We start from the raw sequence: 19,237 nt of genomic DNA on the forward strand, positions 1-19,237 counted from the left end.
TTCAGTGTAAGAAAATTTTTGTCATCTTAACCTTGATAGAGAAGAATATTGCAGAAGACAGTTATAGTTCTGAATGAAAGAGGGGGGAGAACTAACAGCAGGAAAAGAAAATGAAGTATGCTGTCAGATAACTCGGGTACCTGGTAATCATCAATTACCTAGCAATACACAGAACGCTATTGCCCACTGAGGTTAATAATCATAACATTTTTTCATATCACTGATTGACATGTCGTATAATAATTTTTGTGACTGTATTTCCGTGGTAGAATGAGGCGCTTCATTCACAACTCTCAAATTCAACCACGTAATCCACCCCCCCCCCCACCCCCCCCCCCCCTTTCCAGCCTTCCCGAATTGATATCCTGACGCCTTTGAACTTCGGTATGGGACCTTCTAGTAACTTAGTCCCAATGACTTTTTCACCATCAAGCCTTCTGCCCACAATTACTTCACCTCTCGCTCTGTTTTGTATGTTGCAAGACCAATCTTGATTCAAGAATGCTTGAAAAAAATCTGCCGCGCGGGATTACCCGAGCGGTCTAGGCGCTGCAGTCATGGACTGTGCGGCTGATCCCGGCGGAGGTTCGAGTCCTCCCTCAGGCATGGGTGTGTGTGTGTTTGTCCTTAGGATAATTTAGGTTAAGTAGTGTGTAAGCTTAGGGACTGATGACCTTAGCAGTTAAGTCCCATAAGATTTCACACACAGTTGATCATTTTTGAAAAAAATCTTATTATGTTTTACATTTTTTACTGACGCCTGTTCCGCATTATTTTACTTCTCCTTCTAACCTATTGGTCACGATTTTGAGTTTAAGTTGTTTTGTCGTGTTTTCAGGAATGATGCCACCAAACTGTCTAATAAAGGCTACTGCGTGTATATTTCCCTTACTAGAGAAATAATGGAATGTATATGCATTGGCGTGATTTGAACATCACTTACTTGAACAATACCTTTCCTTCTTTCTTGTTCAGACCAAATTTCTACTTTTTGTTTAACTTCATTTACTATTTTGTCGCCCTGAATCGCACTTGTGTTGCCTTTACAAGAGGATTCTACCCATGAATTGTAACAACTAGGTATTTACGGGTCATATTTGATAGTCTATAAATTACTCATGATAACTTTACTTTGCTTTTGTCTTGCATTACTTGTGTCCTTAATTATTGTGTGTGTTATCCCACTTAGATTCTGCAAATCCTTATTTAACATTTCGATTTCAGTGTCAACCTTTTGATTATTTCTAACTTACAGACTTCTTCTTTACCCATTCTTTTATTTCATAATGTATTTTCTTGCTACATCCCTCAGTTTTAACTTCAAGATTTGTATCCTTTTGTTCCAAAGCATCGAATTTAGCGATAATTTGAGCTATTCCTGCCTTAGCTTCTCCTAACCCCTTATCTATTTTATTACTTAATTCCTCCTTACTTTCTTTTAACCCCATATCTATTTTTTACTTAATTCCTCCCTATTTTAGTGCTTTACTTAATTGTTCTTGCAAAATTAATTTTAGTGTAGATCTTATAGCCTGATCATCCTCCCGAGTTGGTAAAGTGTCAGCTGATGCTGTACCACTTACTTTCTTTACCCCAGACATATTATTAATACTAATGTTCAAATTTCAAATCTGAGGCTGCTACACACGTAACCGCTACACTTAACACTACATTTCTTCCTCGAGGTACTGCCACTGATTCTCGTGGCTGTGGGCTGCACTTCTGGATACAACTCTGCTCTTGCGGTGTGCTGAAGCCAGTACATCTAAAGCGCACTGTACTGCTAACTGCGCCGGCCGTTGCTTTCTGCCGCCGCACGTGTTGTCTGTGGCTGTCTCGCGCTGCTCTGCACGCTGTTCCTTCTCATAGCATGAAAAATCTTTAAGTGATGTTTAATAACGTAATCCCATGGACCCTACACACAACGTTAACTTTTATTCTCGTTGCGTTTCCGCACTTGAATTCCTTAGTTACCGATACCACTTTCACTGTAATCGGAAAATTTGTGTTTTCGCCATCAGATATTATAGTTCAACTGAAGTTCAAAAACGCTTCAAACACAGTTCACAGCCTACTTATGACAGCTCTCATGCAGTTCTCTGGTCCTTCACAGTTCACACGTACCACAGTTCGCTGGTCGGTTACAGTTCACCATTTTCCCTAATAAAACCTAGCCTCATAGTTACAAAGCACTTAGACTTCAAGGATGCCATGAACAGCAACTACAAAAAGGGAAGAGGGGAGAGAGAGAGAGAGAGAGAGAGAGAGAGAGAGAGAGAGAGAGAGAGAGAGCGGGTAATACAGGATGGCAATTACTAAACTGTATGAAAAAAAAGTTAATTAGTTACAAACTATGGCGTGCCCACTCTTCATTCAACAAGCAAACGTCACTACAGATACTCAGATTTAGGTTCTGACGTGTTCTATATGCGTGCCGTCATTGGCGATGATGTGGCGCAGACGAATAGCGAAATTCTGCATGAGCCACTTAAATATCAGAACATTGATGCTGTCAATGACCTCCTGAATGGCTATTTTGAGCTCAGCAATGGTTTTGGGGCTGTTGCTGTACACCTTGTCTTCAAGATAGTCCCAGAATAAGTAGTCGCGTGTGGTCAGATCTGGAGAATATGGTGGTCAATCGAGGCCCACGCCAGCAGCCTCTGGGTACCCCACAGCCAGAATGCGGTCCCCAGAGTGCTCCTCCAGAACATCACTCTCCTACTTCGATGGGGTCGGCTCTGTCTTGCATGAACCACTTCTTGCCGAATCAGTGTCACTTCGGATAATGGGGATGAAATCATCTTCCAAAATCTTCAAGTACCGTTCGGGAGTTAACGTGTCATCAAGGACTATCGCACCGATTATTCTGTAACTGGACGTTGCACGTCACAGTCCCCCTCGAGGGTGAAGAGACTTGTCGATCGCGAAATGCGCATTTTCAGTCCCTCAAATGCGCTGTACCGTGACATTTTTACGTACAAATGGCCGACAACAACAAAGCGCGTGCGCATGCGCATACTAATTCCCATCATGCCCCGCAGTCAACCGTGCTGTTTGAACGACCCAACGCAAACCGTTCAGAAGTTATGACGATTTTATCTCATATCGTTAAATGAGTGTCACCCTGTATATACGTGTGTAAGATAAACCCCTTCCCTCGAAACTTTCCCTTCTTCATACCTCCTCTGTGTTATCACAGATGGCGTGTTATCACAGATGACGTGTCACTGATCTCATTTGTACTAAGATTGCAGTACACGCGAGGAGCCTATTTGCTTCCATCGCCCTGAGTGGAATGCTTAAGATCTATTACATGTTTACCAACATGCAGTCTTCTCTAGTTGTTGCCCACTGCACAGAAAATAGCATGTAGGTCGTGAATCCGTTACCGTGAGGCTCTAAGAAACTCTTAGCGAGAAACAGTTCCTTTATAAATAATTAAATTTCCACTCAATTTATTTCTAAGGGCTGCCACTCGCATTTTATTAGCAGAACACGAGAAGCTTCAGAATTACATTCAACTTTAGAGTCACAAGTAATTTCTATTCTTCAACAAATTAACGAACTGTGTATTTCTGTAATTACTATCACATTGTTCTCAACTACATGTCCAAATAACCATACATTGCTAATAAAGTTTTACCTAACCCGACCGCGGCAGACCACACGTCCGTCCTCCGACACTGCCGAACCAGCTATGACGTTACAGCCGAACCACTTCATCCGCCATCCAAGTTAGGAGCGATCCGAAGATCTCCGAAGTGCTTCGTCTGCCTCTTCGTTTAGCAGTTGTTTATTATTCAGCTGTATATTAATACTTGTGAAATAATGGAATGACATTACGCTATTGAGAGGTATTTTAATTTGAAATGCAAGTAAATATGCTGTTTAGTTTGTCTAATATTAATAACACAAGATTATAATTTTGGTGCGCAACTTCCGAACGCAGAAGCCAATCGCACAGGATCACAATTTAGGCGGTCTTTCTCAAGATACCCGTGCTGAGTAAACCACCTGTCATCGTACCTCAAACCACATTAAGTCATCTTGCCACTGCTGTCTTCTCAACTGCTCAAGGAAGAGCTTCTTTTACCTGAATATGGTGGCTGCAAAGCCAGAAATATATCCTCAGCTGAGATACCTAGCGCGACTACCCATAGCACTGTCAGTACCTTCCAAAAACTCACTGAAACTCTTTCTGGTCGTATCGCAGCAGTAAATGCTGCTAAAGGTGATTATTCAGGCTTTTGACAGATCGTCGTGGTGTAGCGGTTCTAGGCGCTCAGTCCGGAACCGCGCGACTGCTACGGTCGCAGGTTCGAATCCAGCCTCGGGCATGGATGTGTGTGATGTCCATAGGTTAGTTAGGTTTAATTAGTTCTAAGTTCTAGGCGACTGATGACCTCAGAAGTTAAGTCCCATAGTGCTCTCTTCCAAGCATGCATGGGGAAGGGTGTGGGCAGGAGTTGCGGCATCTTCTTATTGAAGCCACTGCGCGTTATGCAATGTGTTCATTAAACAATAAATTTAATAATTTTTCGTCATTGATTGTGTTTGCCAACATAAAAACAAATGTTCCATTCGCTACCTCGCTTTTTCAGGTGTCGATATTAGTGTTTTCTGAAGTAGCGTAAGTTCTTCCTCTCGATTCAAGCTATCCCCATACCAAATTTCATCAAAATCAGTCAAACAGTTTAGTCGTGATAGCGTAACAGGCAGAGTTACACTACTGGCCATTAAAATTGCTACACCACGAAGATGACGTGCTACAGACGCAAATTTTACCGACAGGAAGAAAATGCTGTGATATGTAGATGATTACCTTTTCAGCGCATTCACCCAAGGTTGGCGCCGGTGACGACACCTACAACGTGCTGACATGAGGAAAGCTTCCAACCGATTTCTCATACACAAACAGCAGCCGGCCGAAGTGGCCGTGCGGTTAAAGGCGCTGCAGTCTGGAACCGCAAGACCGCTACGGTCGCAGGTTCGAATCCTGCCTCGGGCATGGATGTTTGTGATGTCCTTAGGTTAGTTAGGTTTAACTAGTTCTAAGTTCTAGGGGACTAATGACCTCAGCAGTTGAGTCCCATAGTGCTCAGAGCCATTTGAACCATTTGAACAAACAGCAGTTGACTGGTGTTGCCTGGTGAAACGTTGTTGTGATGCCTCGTGTAAGGAGGAGAAATGCGTACCATCACGTTTCCGTCTTTGATAAAGGTCAGATTGTAGCCTATCGCGATTGCGGTTTATCGTATCGCGACATTCCTACTCGCGTTGGTCGAGATCCAATGACTGTTAGCAGAATATGGCATCGGTGGGTTCAGGAGGGTAATACGGAACGCCGTGCTGGAACCCAACGGCCTCGTATCAGTAGCAGTCGATATGACAGGCATCTTATCCGCATGGCTGTAACGGATCGTGCAGCCACGTCTCGATCCCTGAGTCAACAGATGGGGGCGTTTGCAAGACAACAATCTGCACGAACAGTTCGACGACGTTTGCAGTAGCGTGGACTATCAGCTCGGAGACCATGGCTGCGCTTACCCTTGACGCTGCATCACAGACAGGAGCGCCTGCGATGGTGTACTCAACGACGAACCTGGACGCACCAATGGCAAAACGTCATTTTTTCGGATGAATCCAGGTTCTGTTTACAGCATCATGATGGTCGCATCCGTGTTTGGCGACATTGCGGTGAACGCACATTGGAAGCGTGTATTCGTCATCGCCATACTGGAGTATCACCTGGCGAGATGGTATGGGATGTCATTGGTTACACGTCTCGGTCACCTCTTGTTCGCATTGACGGCACTTTGAACAGTGGACGTTACATTTCAGATGAGTTACGACCCGTGGCTCTACCCTTCGTTCGATCCCTGCGAAACCCTACATTTCAGCAGGATAATGCACGACTGCATGTTGCAGGTCCTGTACGGGCCATTCTGGATACAGAAAATGTTCGGCTGCTGCCCTGGCCAGCACGTCCTCCAGATCTCTCACCAATTGAAAACGTCTGGTCAATGGTAGCCGAGCAGCTGGCTCGTCACAATACGCCAGTCACTACTCTTGATGAACTGTGGTATCGTGTTGAAGCTGCATGGGCAGCTGTACCTCTACACGGCATCCAGGCTCTGTTTGACACCCATGCCCAGGCGTATCAAGGCCGTTATTACGGCCAGAGGTGGTTGTTCTGGGTACTGATTTCTCAGGATCTATGAACCCAAATTGCCTGAAAATGTAATCACATGTCAGTTCTAGTATAATATATTTGTACAATGAATACCCGTTTATCATCTGCATTTCTTCTTGGTGTAGCAATTTTAATGACCAGTAGTGTACTTCCACATTTATAATATTAGCATGGATGACGCCATAAAAATCTAAAATGCGATTCTAATTCTCGGAAACGGTCAGCCCGTTCTACTTCGCTCATATTTTTACCCCTGTCATTACTTTAAGTTTGTTTTGGTTCTGTATTAATATGAGATCTAATCGGCATTAGTGTAGATGGCAACGACAACTTTTATGTTAAGCCTTTTAGCTTCGCCTGTGTATGCTGTTGCTTAGAGGCTTAGATGAAAGTTTCTCGAACATGTTGCCTCAATCCTCATTCGGCCTTCCTCATAAAAAATTTTGGCACACGAACGTATTCGGGATCTTTTAACATAGAACATTCTAAATCATTTACCCGGACTCTCTTTGTAGTTAAGCTTTCATACTCTTATCTCACTCCTAGTGCCACTGTCATATACACTGAAGCGCCAAGGGAACTGGTATAGGCATGCGTATTCAAATACAGAAATGTGTAAACAGGCAGAACATGGCGCTGCGGTCGGCAACGCCTATATAAGACAAGTGTCTGGCGCAGTTGTTACATCGGTTACTGCTGCTACAATGGCAGGTTATCAAGATTTAAGGGTGTTTGAACGTGGTGTTATAGTCGGCACACGAGCGATGGGACACAGCATCTCCGAGGTAGCGATGAAGTGGGGATTTCCCCTACGACCATTTCACGATTGTAAAGTGAATATCAGGAATCCAGTACAACATCAAATTTCCGACATCGCTGCGGCTGGAAAAAGATGCTGCAAGAACGGGACCAACGACGACTCAAGAGAATCTTTCAAAGTGACAGACGTGCAACCATTCCGCAAATTGCTGCAGGTTTTGATACTGGGTCATGAACAAGAGTCAGCGCTCGAACTGTTCAACTAAACATCATCGATATGGGCTTTCGGAGCCTCGTGTACCCTTGATGCACGACACAAAGCTTTACCCTTCTCCTGGACCCATCAACGCCGACACTGGGCTGTAGATGACTGGAAACATGTTGCCTGGTTGGACGAGTCTCGTTTCAAATTGCATCGAGCGGATGGACGTGTACGGGTATGAAGACAACCTCATGAATCCATAGTCCCTGCATGTCGGTAGAGGACGGTTCAAGCTGGTGGATGCTCTGTGATGGTGTCGAGCGTGTGCAGTTTTGAGTGATATGGGACCACTTTAACGTCTAGATACGACTGACAGGTGATACGCACATAAGCATCCTGCCTGATCGGGTGAATCCATTCATGTCCATTGTGCATTCCGACGGACTTGGGCAATTTCAGCAGGACAATGCGACACACCACACGTCCAGAAACATTCTGAGTTTAAACACTTGCGCTGCCCACCAAACTCCCCAGACATGAACATTATTGAGCGTATCTGGGATACCTTGCAACGTGCTGTTCAGGAGAGATCTCCACCCCCAAGTACTCCTACGGATTTATGGACGGGCGTGCAGGATTTTTGGTGTCAGTTCCCTCCAACGCTACTTCAGACATTAGTCGAGTCAATGCCACGTCGTGCAGCGGCACTTCTGCGTGCTCGTAGGGGTCCTATACGATACTATAGGCAAGTGTACCAGCTTCCTTTGCTCTTCAGCGTCTCGTTTTTCTGCCATTGATTTACAGTGCGCCCCAGTGCCACTGTCTCCTCTCTGTGTCACTGTCTTCTTTCAGACTGCCATTTTCCCCACCACACCTCGGCAACTGAAAAATACTGTACGGCCAAACTTCCTTTTTTTCTCTACATCCACGTGTTTAAAATTTCGGCCAACATGAGCCCTCTCCTTTATCTGCGTGTTAAAGTTCGCAAGTCTGTGGCTTGCAGACGCCGCTCCCTATGGTCTCCATTCACCTGTATTTTTCATTATCTCTTCCTCCTTACTCCTTTGCTCCCACTGATTCTATGTCCATCGCGCTCTCTTTCCCCTGGCACTGTCTCCTCTCTGTTGCACCGTCTCTGCCGCTCGGCTACTCTCTTTCAGCACCGGAGAGTGCGGATATTTTCCCATGGGGAAACGCGGAAGACGAAATGAGGATTGAGGCAGCTAGTTTCGCCACTACACTGTCAAGAGTCTTTAAAAGAGGAACACACTCGCCTTTTCTGTGCTCCGACAGGAGAATTTTTCGCTAGTTTCTTTCTTTGCCCTGCTGCAGTAGAGCGTGATTCTTATACAGGGTGAAAAATATTTAAACGGACAAACTCTGGGAGGTTGTAGGGGACATCAAAACAAATACTTTCCTCTAATGTCATTTTTTCCTATGAGGATTATTTGAACCGGTGGGGGCCGTGTTACGCCCATCAGTTGTAGGCAACTGTTGTCCACTAGTGTAATAGTGCATTGTCTCTGTTTACTAATTGAGCGATACACCTGGAGTGAGTACATTGATATGGTTGGTGCGTACTTCGTAGCGCACCACAACGGACGAGGTGCATAGCGGGTTTATCAACAACAATATTCTAATCGCCGTATCCCGCATCATACGAGCTTTGCTGCTGTCTACCGGTTCATTTAGCAGATTACCTGGACAGGGACGCCGGCGCACGGCAAGAACGCTGCAATTTGAGGAAGCTGTCTTGCAGCATGTGGAGCGGGATCCTTCAATTAGCACTCGTGCAATTGCACATAAGATGAGGATGAATGAGACGAATGTGAGAACAGTCTTTCAAGAGCAGTTGTTACGTCCATTTCACTTATAGCGTGTCCACAACCTGGAACTCGTTGATTATCCACCCAAAGCACAGTTTTCGTAGTGATACAACAGTGTGAAATGCATCCTACATTTCCATCCTCTGTGTTGTTTACCGATGAAGCAACGTTCGGGCGTGATGGAGTCTTCAACATGCAAAATTCGCATGTTTGGAGTTACTAGTGCTCATCAGGTGCGGTTCTTCGTTAATGTGTGGGTCGGTGTTGTTGCGGACTGTTTAATTGGACCGTATCTGCTATCTAGGCCATTAAATGGCAGGCACTATTACAATTTTCCCGCCAGAATTGCTGGAAGACGTCCCGCTCCCTACAATACAAGGCATGTGGTTCCAACATGACGTGGCGCCGGCACATTTCAGTCGTCGTGTGGAACGACGGTTTCCAGAAACGTGGATTGGCAGAGGTGGTCCTGTACCATGGCCTGCTCGATCCCCAGATACGTCCCCTCTGGGCTTTTTTGTGTGGGGAGAGATGCGCAGCCTTGTTTACGCAACTCCTGTTGCATCACAAGAGGATCTGGTTGCTCGGATAGAGCGGCAGCAGGAACAATTCAGCATACTCCTGGCGTTTTTGCCCGTGTCAGACAGAACATGATCCGACGGTGTAACCTTTGTTTACGTGTCAATGGAGGCATTTTCGAAAGTCTGCTGTAATTGAAATTGGATTGTGTTAATGTATTGTCTCTTGGTCATAAAAAAAATGGAAAAGTGTTTATTGGTTTAATTAATTTGCCGCCAGAGAAATCTTCCTCTACCAGTTTAATTACTCCTCATAGAAAACAAGACATTAGGGAAAAATATTTGTTTTGATGCCCCCTACAACCTCCCAGAGTTTGTCGGTTTATATACTTTTCAGCCTGTATAAAACGAATTCTATAGGTCAGTAAAGTTTTGACTGTTTTTTTCTTTACTCCGACACATTTATATAGCCTGACACACATAAACAACTACTATGCACGCATAAAAATAACGTTAATACAAAATCGTTCGCTCTGCAGTTTTTCTGCATACCTTACTAATCTATCGCAGTTCATCCATAACGCCCGGCTTATGATTTGTATCTTAAGAGTGAAAACGTAATTAGGAATATTTTACTGAATTTGCAGCCTTTCCACTTTCATAATTTTTGGCAGTCGTTTTAAGTCTTTTAAGATGTGTTAATGCCCTTTTGTGCCCTTTTTATGTCACTGCAGTACACTGTGGTCATTCCTATAGGCGTGAAGTGTTCATTATACAATAGGCACAAAGTTTTGTTGGTGGAAAAAAAATGCCGACTAAAAACGTAGTTTGGTGACATAAGATTCCTATCGAATACCCAGAACACTTGTCATGTGTCCACTAGGTCAGTTAAAACTACATTTACCCCTCACAACGGATATTATGTGCATATTTTACGTGCGTAAGTGCGGTAACTAGGACCTCTGTACCTCAATAACGGACCATGACATCGTAAAAAAGTTAAGATTTCTCGAGATCATCAACTTAAGAACATGTGGTAAAAATTTCGACCATCTGTCATGTATAAAAATTACAGAAGTTGCCATCCCCACAACTGGCACTTTTCATACCAAAAAAATCATGGTTTTTCGGTGTTTTCTCAGGCACCGCCCTTGAACAAATGGTACTTTATGGGCTGCGTAAGGTCAATCCTAGACCACATCTAATGCAAAACAACCGAGGGGTTTACTCAATTTGCCTGGGCTGGAGGACGTGTATAACATTTACATTTTGAATCAGTTCTGTAGGATAGCTACACTAAGGCCGGTCTTCCGATAGGTATACAAATGGTTGCTAGGCTCGCGGTATGACCACCGGAAACGGCGCATTTTCGGCGCGGCTTTTCAGAATATATTGGTACCGTGCACGGACCGACAGCAATGTATTTTTACCTCTTCAGCATAAAAGCCCGAACCTATAAAAGGAGTATACGAATGAAAAGCCGCATGGAGTTACTGCGTCAGAAAGTGTGCGGACACAGCGTGTGCCGCCAATTAAGGTGAATTAACGAATTGATCGACCCGCTCCAACGCCACATATCGCGTGTCGGTAATTTGAATCTCCAGGTAAATTCCCTGTGCGAGGCAGAACGTTTATCTTATTAAGGAGTAGATTGCAATGAAAAATCAAGAAACTCTCCACTTAAGCAACTTTGCTTATCGACAACTGTGTACTTAATAAAGCAACCAGTCACATATAATACCGCATTGGTGAAAATCAACTCGCTGGTTACAGTTCTCTGCTTTCTACCGTTCACCACCTGAAGAACGAGGCAATGCATATTAAGACTCTTGACTCATGAATCGAATGCTTCATGACATGTCATGAGATCATTTCCTGCACCATCCTTATTCACCTGAAGTAGCACTTCGTCTCTGCAATGACATATACGCAAACGAGAACTATAGGCTCCCTTCCCCTCCTCACTTTCTTAGTGACAACGATGTTGGTTGTGTTGGGGAGGAGGAAGAGGAAGAAAAACCATGGTATGGTAATAACTAAAAGCTGTCGTGGAATGTCACCATTAAATGAAAACAGTTTATCATGACGTCGCTTCTCACGGCGTATCACACAAGTCGACAACAGAAATGTCTGTGTTTTATATACTTCTTTGTTACATAGTAAGCACAATGCTGACCTTTGTGATATTTGTGTGTGTGGGGGGGGGGGGGCAAGATTGCTGTAATATCTGTTAGAACGCTGCTATTTTTACATCTCATATCTAAATGCTGAGTAATTTGGTGAATAAGACAGAAGCACACACATGTCTACGTTACCTGTAGCTTGGAGCTTACCTTTGACTAACCGGTAGAGAAATCCTTAATAATTATCTGAATCTCTCTTCGTTGTTTCCAAAAATAGAAGCGCCAGGCAGTAAGCGATCTGTGCGAGGGTCCCAGAGACAGAATTAATTAGGCGACGAACGAAAGAATATCCCTTTTTTTCGCTCTATTGCAGCACATTACCGTTGACAAAACACGAAAGTTACCGGTAACTTAAGTAAGCAGTGGTTCAACACACACTATACCGAGTGAAATATGTACATTACGCTTATAGTTGGCCCTTAATCTATGAGAGAAATAGTTTTAATAGCAGCTTGCGCTATAAATTTGTATATAGGGACATTGTAATCCATCGTTTCTCCAGATATTCGTATCAGAATAAAAAAGTAAAGATTGGCGCGATTTATGGATCACCGCTCTTTTATTCCTTAAAAATACAAAGCACAATAAACCAGTATCTTAGAGCATATAAGAAACTTATCGTTTAATAATCTCAGAACATTGGTTTTGAAGTTTGGTTAACTCAGTATCACACAGCTTACTACAATTACGGCCACACATTACTACCGCAGCTTCTGTCGCTCGAAAGGGCCTCACTAGCAGTAACAAACCAGTTTTCCAGCAGTCACGTGATCTACACCTTTTTAGAGGCATTCACTGCGAAGGCTGAGTGGAGACGGAGATGGCGATTGACTGCGGCGAGGTGTATGTGCATGTATGAGGTTATGCGGGATATTTGACATCTAGTGAATTTGTGACCTGTTTAAAAATCATGTTGGTGGCTACTAGTTGATGGAAGGCTATACTCAGAACTAAGTTTCATTTACTGCACAACAGAAATCGGAAATGGGTAAATGTCTTCAATTTTTGACGTTATTTACGTGCATTGTTGAAGTGAAGTGGTATGAGTTGATAGGTGCCTTGACAGATTTAGGATTGTTGAAGTTCTAGTGTGCTGTCTTTCAGATGTTGAACACGCCCACATACATGTGGTTTCGTCGTTGTAAATAAATGATTGTTTACATGGGACGGGAAGTAGGTATCATCTGAAAAAAATTGCGATGTTCATTCGGTTCGTTTACTGTAGTCGGTCGTTATTTAACTGAAGCTGTGTTACTGTCTGCACCAGTCTAGTATCATAATATGAAATACAACGCGAATTTTGCATACCAATAATTCTGAATAAGGGAGGAGAGAGTAACTTCAAAATGTTTATGTTTTGGGAACAGCATGTCTCAAAAATGCAGAGAGGAGTGATGTTCTTTCGCAAATTAAGATGCTTTTTCGTATTTACAGGTCCGGTGGCGAACGGGAAAGATTCAAGCATGGCCTATTCCAATGTAAGTGTAATTTATATGTAACATGTTTCCACAATTTCACTGTGTAATTAGGGAAGGATGAACTGTCAGATTCTTCAGTTGAAGAAATATCTTGATAGTCTGGCAAAGAGCTTACTATTATTTTAGATTCACATATTTTATCCATTGTCAAAGAGAAATATTTATCAGAATTGCATTTCTGCCCAATGTTCATTCATTCATATGAGATATAAATCAGTGAAGGGTAGTTTGCAAGACTAGACCCTTACTTAGAGGTCTGGACATTTAGTTGGGCTGCTAAATAATGTGTAAGCCCCTAAGTAGTCACTACTTTCTGGTGTTATCTTTTTGTAGGAAAGATACTTTTTTTAAAAAAATTAGGGGACAGTTAAATGAAAATTAGATGAATGGAAAAAGTAATTAAACTGTTTATTTCAAAAGTAACCACTGTAACACATTTACCCCACTGTGAGAGAAGATGCCAATGCCTTCATGTTTGTGGTTGCCTATGGAACCATGATTGTACTCAGATGTGCATCTCTTCGTCCAAAAAAATTGACAGCCACATGTTGCTAAAGTTGTTTGGACTGTAGTGCAGAAGTTTCAGTGGGAAGCCCTTACAGTCTTGATCATACCCCATGTGATTTCCATATTTTTGGAGTCCTGATGAAAGACATTTGTGGCCATATGTATGCTTTGGATGAAGAAGTGCCCACATTAATACAAGCATGGTTGCATAGGCACTGGTAAACATTTTTCCATGGAGGCATTAACTGTTTTGTCTCACAGTGGGTGAATGTATTAACTGTTATGGAAACTGCTTTTGAAATAATAAATGTCTTGTTTACTTTTTTCCATCTCTTCTTTTCATTCAACTATCCCCTATAGAAACATGTAATAGATAATGTACTGAATGATAATATACCTTTACACTTGGGTAACAACTTCTACTGATTTCTGGCAGGTAACACTCAACCCCAGAATTGTTATGTGCCTAGTTTTAAATCATGTCAGTGATAAACGGTATGTTCATGAATGGTATAAGTTAGTAAGTTCACCTGGTGATGAGAGAGTACATTTTTCTTTCTAGTATTGCACTTGTAAAATATCATTATCACCTTCAGCCTGAAGGAAATGATAGTAGGATATGATGCACTGCACTGTTGTTGTTGTTGTTGTGGTCTTCAGTCCTGAGACTGGTTTGATGCAGCTCTCCATGCTACTCTATCCTGTGCAAGCTTTTTCATCTCCCAGTACCTACTGCACTGTAGCTTTCAGATATAGGCTGAATGTCGCTGTAAATTGACATCGTCCTACCTTTTTTTAAAAAAAGCTTCTAGAAGAAAGTGTTTAGGTCATTTTAAAGTAAGTCTTCATATACACAAACAACAGTTGTTAAAAATGAATTTTTACAGAATGAATAAACTATAAGGCTATTCTCACTATTCTTAACTGCTAAATATAAGCACGTAAGATGTACACTAACTTTGGAAAATGAAATTTTCATATCCAGAAGTTACGGTCCTTCATAAATGAAATTTTGTGCGCTTTTGACATGGATTGGTAAGTTTGTGCGATTATAAACTGATGTCAGACTGTTTTTAACAATTCAGTGTTACTGTATAGCTGTATTTACTTACAGTGCAATCATGCATGCTAATGATCAAACTGGTAAGATGGCATTTTATACTCTTCATAAAAGTAGGTGTATTAACCATCTGTGACGAGGTAAAATTGTGTGCTAGGGTGTGGGTGCCCCCAGTTCAGGGAGCATTGTGCTCTGAATTTGGCAATCAGAGAGGGATTAGACTGATACAAAGTGTCAACTTGGTGCCGTTAAAGCAGGCAGGCAGCTATATTGAGCTAGTCCAGCAGCTTAGTAGGATAGATTCCTGGATATTGGAATATATGCAGTGGCAATTTTAAACTCTGAATCTTTTTTATGAGCTGTGCTCAGTTGGGGTAACAGTCAGTGTACTGCTTGTGAAGGGCAGAGACCTGGGTATGAGTTCCAGTATGTTACACAGTTTTGACTTGCTTTTACATCAGGAAGAGATGCTTGTGGACAATGTGTATTTAATGAAGTAATGGAAAGAATTATGTGGACAATGAGTCACCTGCTACGTATTTCAACAACCATTACAGTGTGCTTTCATCTAAGCATCTTCATGCCATTTGTGCTTGTAGTTGTATTTTCTGTTACCACATTCAAATGTATGCTGTGTATGACAGTCAGACGTGAAAGGACGCCTGGTGAGTAGTATCCTCAAATTACATATACAAGATATCAAAAAAATTACCATATTTTGGAAGGTGGTAGTATGAATGAAAACAAGATAAAAATGTCCAGTAAACATGGACTCTAAAATGTATACCTTAAGAGCTATGAGCATTTGTTCATCTTTGCTACTGTGAAATAATCTCTTTTACTGCAAGCTCTTGCAGTTCTGTTATTAATTGGCAAAAACAATGAATGTGAATGCAAAATATAGGTTGTGGTAATAGACTGACCTGCAGTGTAGCCTGATGTTTACAGTCACATGATATTTAATGCACTTTAGTACAATACATGATCTGATGTTAGACAGTAACAGAATAAAGTATTCTCATTTATACACTCATAGGTTTAGTGCAGACTGTAGGTTGTTTGTAATAGCAAAGAACTTGCAGTAGATGTGTTACACAGTAGCAAATATGAAAATGTGATCGTAGCTCTTAAGGCAAGCATTTTAGACTCCATGCTTGAAGGACTTTTTTCATTGTTTTGGTTTAGCCTCTTAAAATATGTAAAACTTTATTTTTATACCCTGTATAATCTGCAAGTAATTACAGTGTTTGGTGGAGGAAATGTGGTATAGGCTATTTGTATCATTCTCCCCCTCTTCCTTTTCTGGTACTTACTGTTGGTAGCTCCACCACTTAAGCCCATTTGTTTTAGTGTACTGTCATGATCATTATGTGTAACATATGTTAAGAAAGTAATGAACTCTCCTTGTAATGTTTGCTTTTAACAATTTAATAAAAAACCTCTTCTGTTTTAAACAGTCTATCTTTTAGATTATCTCCTAATACACGCCTCTGCTGTAAAACTTACCCCCACACCCACTCACTGTCACCTGCTCCAGCCCCACCACTGGTAAATATCAAAGGCATTAGCAACTTGTAAAATTATGCATGTAGTTTGTCAACTGTCTTGTCATCTAACTTTTGTCATCTATTTGCTGTTTTCTGCATCAAAGTCTCTTTGAATTTACATTTCGTTTGTTGACACCCTTAATTCTCGTTTCTGAAAATTGTTTAAATCTTAGTATACTGTGTCAGTTTTTTTCTATGGCCATAACTGCCTAATTTTCCTCACATGCTTTCTTAACAAATCTGATGTTGCTTCTGTGCATATCTTATTGATTTGATTTCTAGGTGATCTGTATAACAGATTTCTCATCACACTCTTTTATTGAGCTGTCCATAGAATTTGCACATTGGCCTGTCCCTTGTACTTACAGTATCCTCTCTAGCTTTAATAGTTACCTTTATTTTGTTCAGTGTCTCAGAGCATTTTGTTGAATTCATTTGATATTAATTTGCCACTGTCCTACACCTGTGTGTGCTCCTTTCTCTTTAACAATTCAAATTTTTAAGCAATGCACTACAATTGGTTGAAACTTACTAAAACAACTCTGCGATTCATCGGTGAGTAATGTTCATCACTTCCTTGATAGCCATAAACTATAAGTTACTTCTGACTGATGCTAAATAATGAGCACTTCAGGGACCTCATTAATTCCTCATTGGATTCAAGTTTAGCAGATCTTGATCGTTAGCCAATGTTGCCACTAGTCTCCAGTTGTGAAACTTATGCAAAATGGAACACTGACTTTTCAAAAGCTGTGAACATTAGTTAACTGTTTCTAAAATAAAGGAAAGTACTTACCTTTAGCAGACTGATGTGTGGCTTGTAGACTCGTGTAACAGAATGTAGTATTAATTAGCTTTTGAGCCCTGGCTCTATTTCTGTCAGAAAGAACACACATTTATGCACTCAACCACACAGACACCCAAACGCACACTACCGTGACCTTGGTGATATGTTATTAGTGCTTGGGTTGATGGATATGGAGCGGGTAGGAAAGGACACATGAGGCAGGAGTGGGATAGACAGATGACCCAGTGGCTGCTCAACAAAACTAAATGAGTTCCGAGGGGGTGGAACAGAAAGAAATGTTTGTCTTAAGGTGAGATGTCTGTTGTTGAATTGAGTAGGAGCAAGGGTCCAGCATTTCTTAGCAGCCAGTCTTTCGGTTGTGTCATTCCAGGTGCTTTATAATTACTTAGATGCATAAACTTGTTGAAATGTAGGTAACTAGTTTTCCTCTGGATCTCCATGAAGCACAGATATCAAATATGTGTTCCAATTTCCCGTCCAGTTAGTTCTCCTGAACTTGGGTTACACTGATATGGAGGGCTGGTGCACAGAAGGAAGCCAGCAATGTGCAAGGTAATTGGAGTAGGCAGAACACTGTACAAGAAGTTGGTGCTGTTTGAATACAGACACAACATATCCAGGATTAAGTGTACAACACCACAAGCAGGACTCACCACTTTGTTTTCTCTCTCTCTCTCTCTCTCTCTCTCTCTCTCTCTCTCTCACGCACACACACACACACACACACACACACACACACACACACACACACACACACCAAAATCCTCCAGACTGTTCCAAGGTGATAGGATTGCTGTACAGTTAGACAGGCAGCTTGGCACTGTGAGGGTTCAAATCTGTGGAATGGGAGGAAACTTGGCTATATGTTCATTGAGGTATTAAGAGTGTGGCGAATAATTAGGGAGAGTAGGAAAGGAATTTGACAGAGGTTCCCATTTCATAATTTTATTTACTTCATTTTACCTTTCATTGTAACATTGTAGACAAGACACTATTAAATAAATAATAATGGAATATTTGGATTTGTGGAAAACATAATATTGCAAATAGTTATCCTTGTTTCCTCATCTGTTAGAGCAGTGGTTCCCAAATTGTGTGCCCAGGTGCTCTGGGAAACGATGGCTGTGCTTCAGGGTCACCACAAAATATTCCAATATTACACACCATCTGCAACAGTAAAGGATACCGAGAGGATGAATGAAAATCCATTGATATACATTTGCAATCGGCCGTAAGGTAGACCGTGTGAAGTGTTGTGGTGAGACATTGGACTTGTAATCCTGAAGGTGACAGCTCAAAAGGGGAAGGAAGACAAAAGGAAATTGACCGTACCATTTAAAAAAAAGAGTTAGCCAGATATTTCTCATAAGTAATTAAGGGAAACAACTGAAAACTAAAATCAGAATGGCTGAATGTGGATTTGAACCAACGTCCTCCAGAGTAGGAATCCATTGTTTTACCACTGCACCACACTGAGTGAGGTTCCCACATGACTATCCCAATTTAGATTTTCTGTGATGTCCCTAAATCACTTAAGATGAATATGAAGGTAGTCCCTTTGAAAGGGCACAGATTTCCTCCCCATCCTTCGCTGTATTACGTGCAGGGTGGGATGGTTGAGTGTTTGAGGGGAGGCAGCAAAATAAAACAGTTAATTATCCAATTGACTTACTAATATTTTTCTCCCTAGTTGATCCGATATTTACTATATAAATTTACAAGGAATAGCGTATTTTGTCTTACACACTGTCCTCAGAATTATGTAATTTTTTTGATAGCAATTATTTGTAAATCTATCCTTACTATTTATTGAAGAGTGGAGATAATACTGTTTTAGAAGTTTTTGTTGCTGTGGTATACCCCCAAAATATACAGATACGTGCAACACCGCTAGACATTTCTCACACTCATTCCTCGTATCTCTTTTCTTTTCCCTCGCTTTGCACACTACGCAATTTCTGGAAGAAATAGTGTGTATTTCACACCACTCAGTGGTATTTAACATGTCTTGTCATCTGTTGACAGAGAAGAGGAAACACTAAGAAGAATCTAAAAGTGCTCGGCTCGTCTTACAGTCGGCAATGCAATAACGGACTTGAAACCTGTGACTGGCTTTGAGACAACTGTAGAAGCCAATGGCTTAAAGAAAACTT

At 41.8% G+C, this 19,237-nt stretch overlaps 1 protein-coding gene across 4 annotated transcripts in view; it reads left to right on the forward strand.

Annotated features, from left to right (window-relative positions):
* The window catches only part of LOC124797823 (aldehyde dehydrogenase, dimeric NADP-preferring-like), a 115,206-nt gene that overhangs the window by 34,625 nt on the left and 61,344 nt on the right, over positions 1-19,237 (forward strand). The window contains exons 1-2 of one of the 4 annotated variants that reach the window (XM_047260851.1): positions 12,469-12,672; positions 13,119-13,162. In XM_047260851.1, the coding sequence (XP_047116807.1) occupies positions 12,669-12,672; positions 13,119-13,162 (48 nt within the window). In that variant the 5' untranslated portion in view covers positions 12,469-12,668. Of the gene's footprint in view, positions 1-12,468; positions 12,673-13,118; positions 13,163-19,237 lie in introns of those variants that run through there. The other 3 variants (XM_047260850.1, XM_047260852.1, XM_047260854.1) reach the window with 3 other exon arrangements.

This window comes from Schistocerca piceifrons, chromosome 5 (assembly GCF_021461385.2).
Source record: "Schistocerca piceifrons isolate TAMUIC-IGC-003096 chromosome 5, iqSchPice1.1, whole genome shotgun sequence".
Classification (NCBI taxonomy): Eukaryota; Metazoa; Arthropoda; class Insecta; order Orthoptera; family Acrididae; genus Schistocerca; species Schistocerca piceifrons.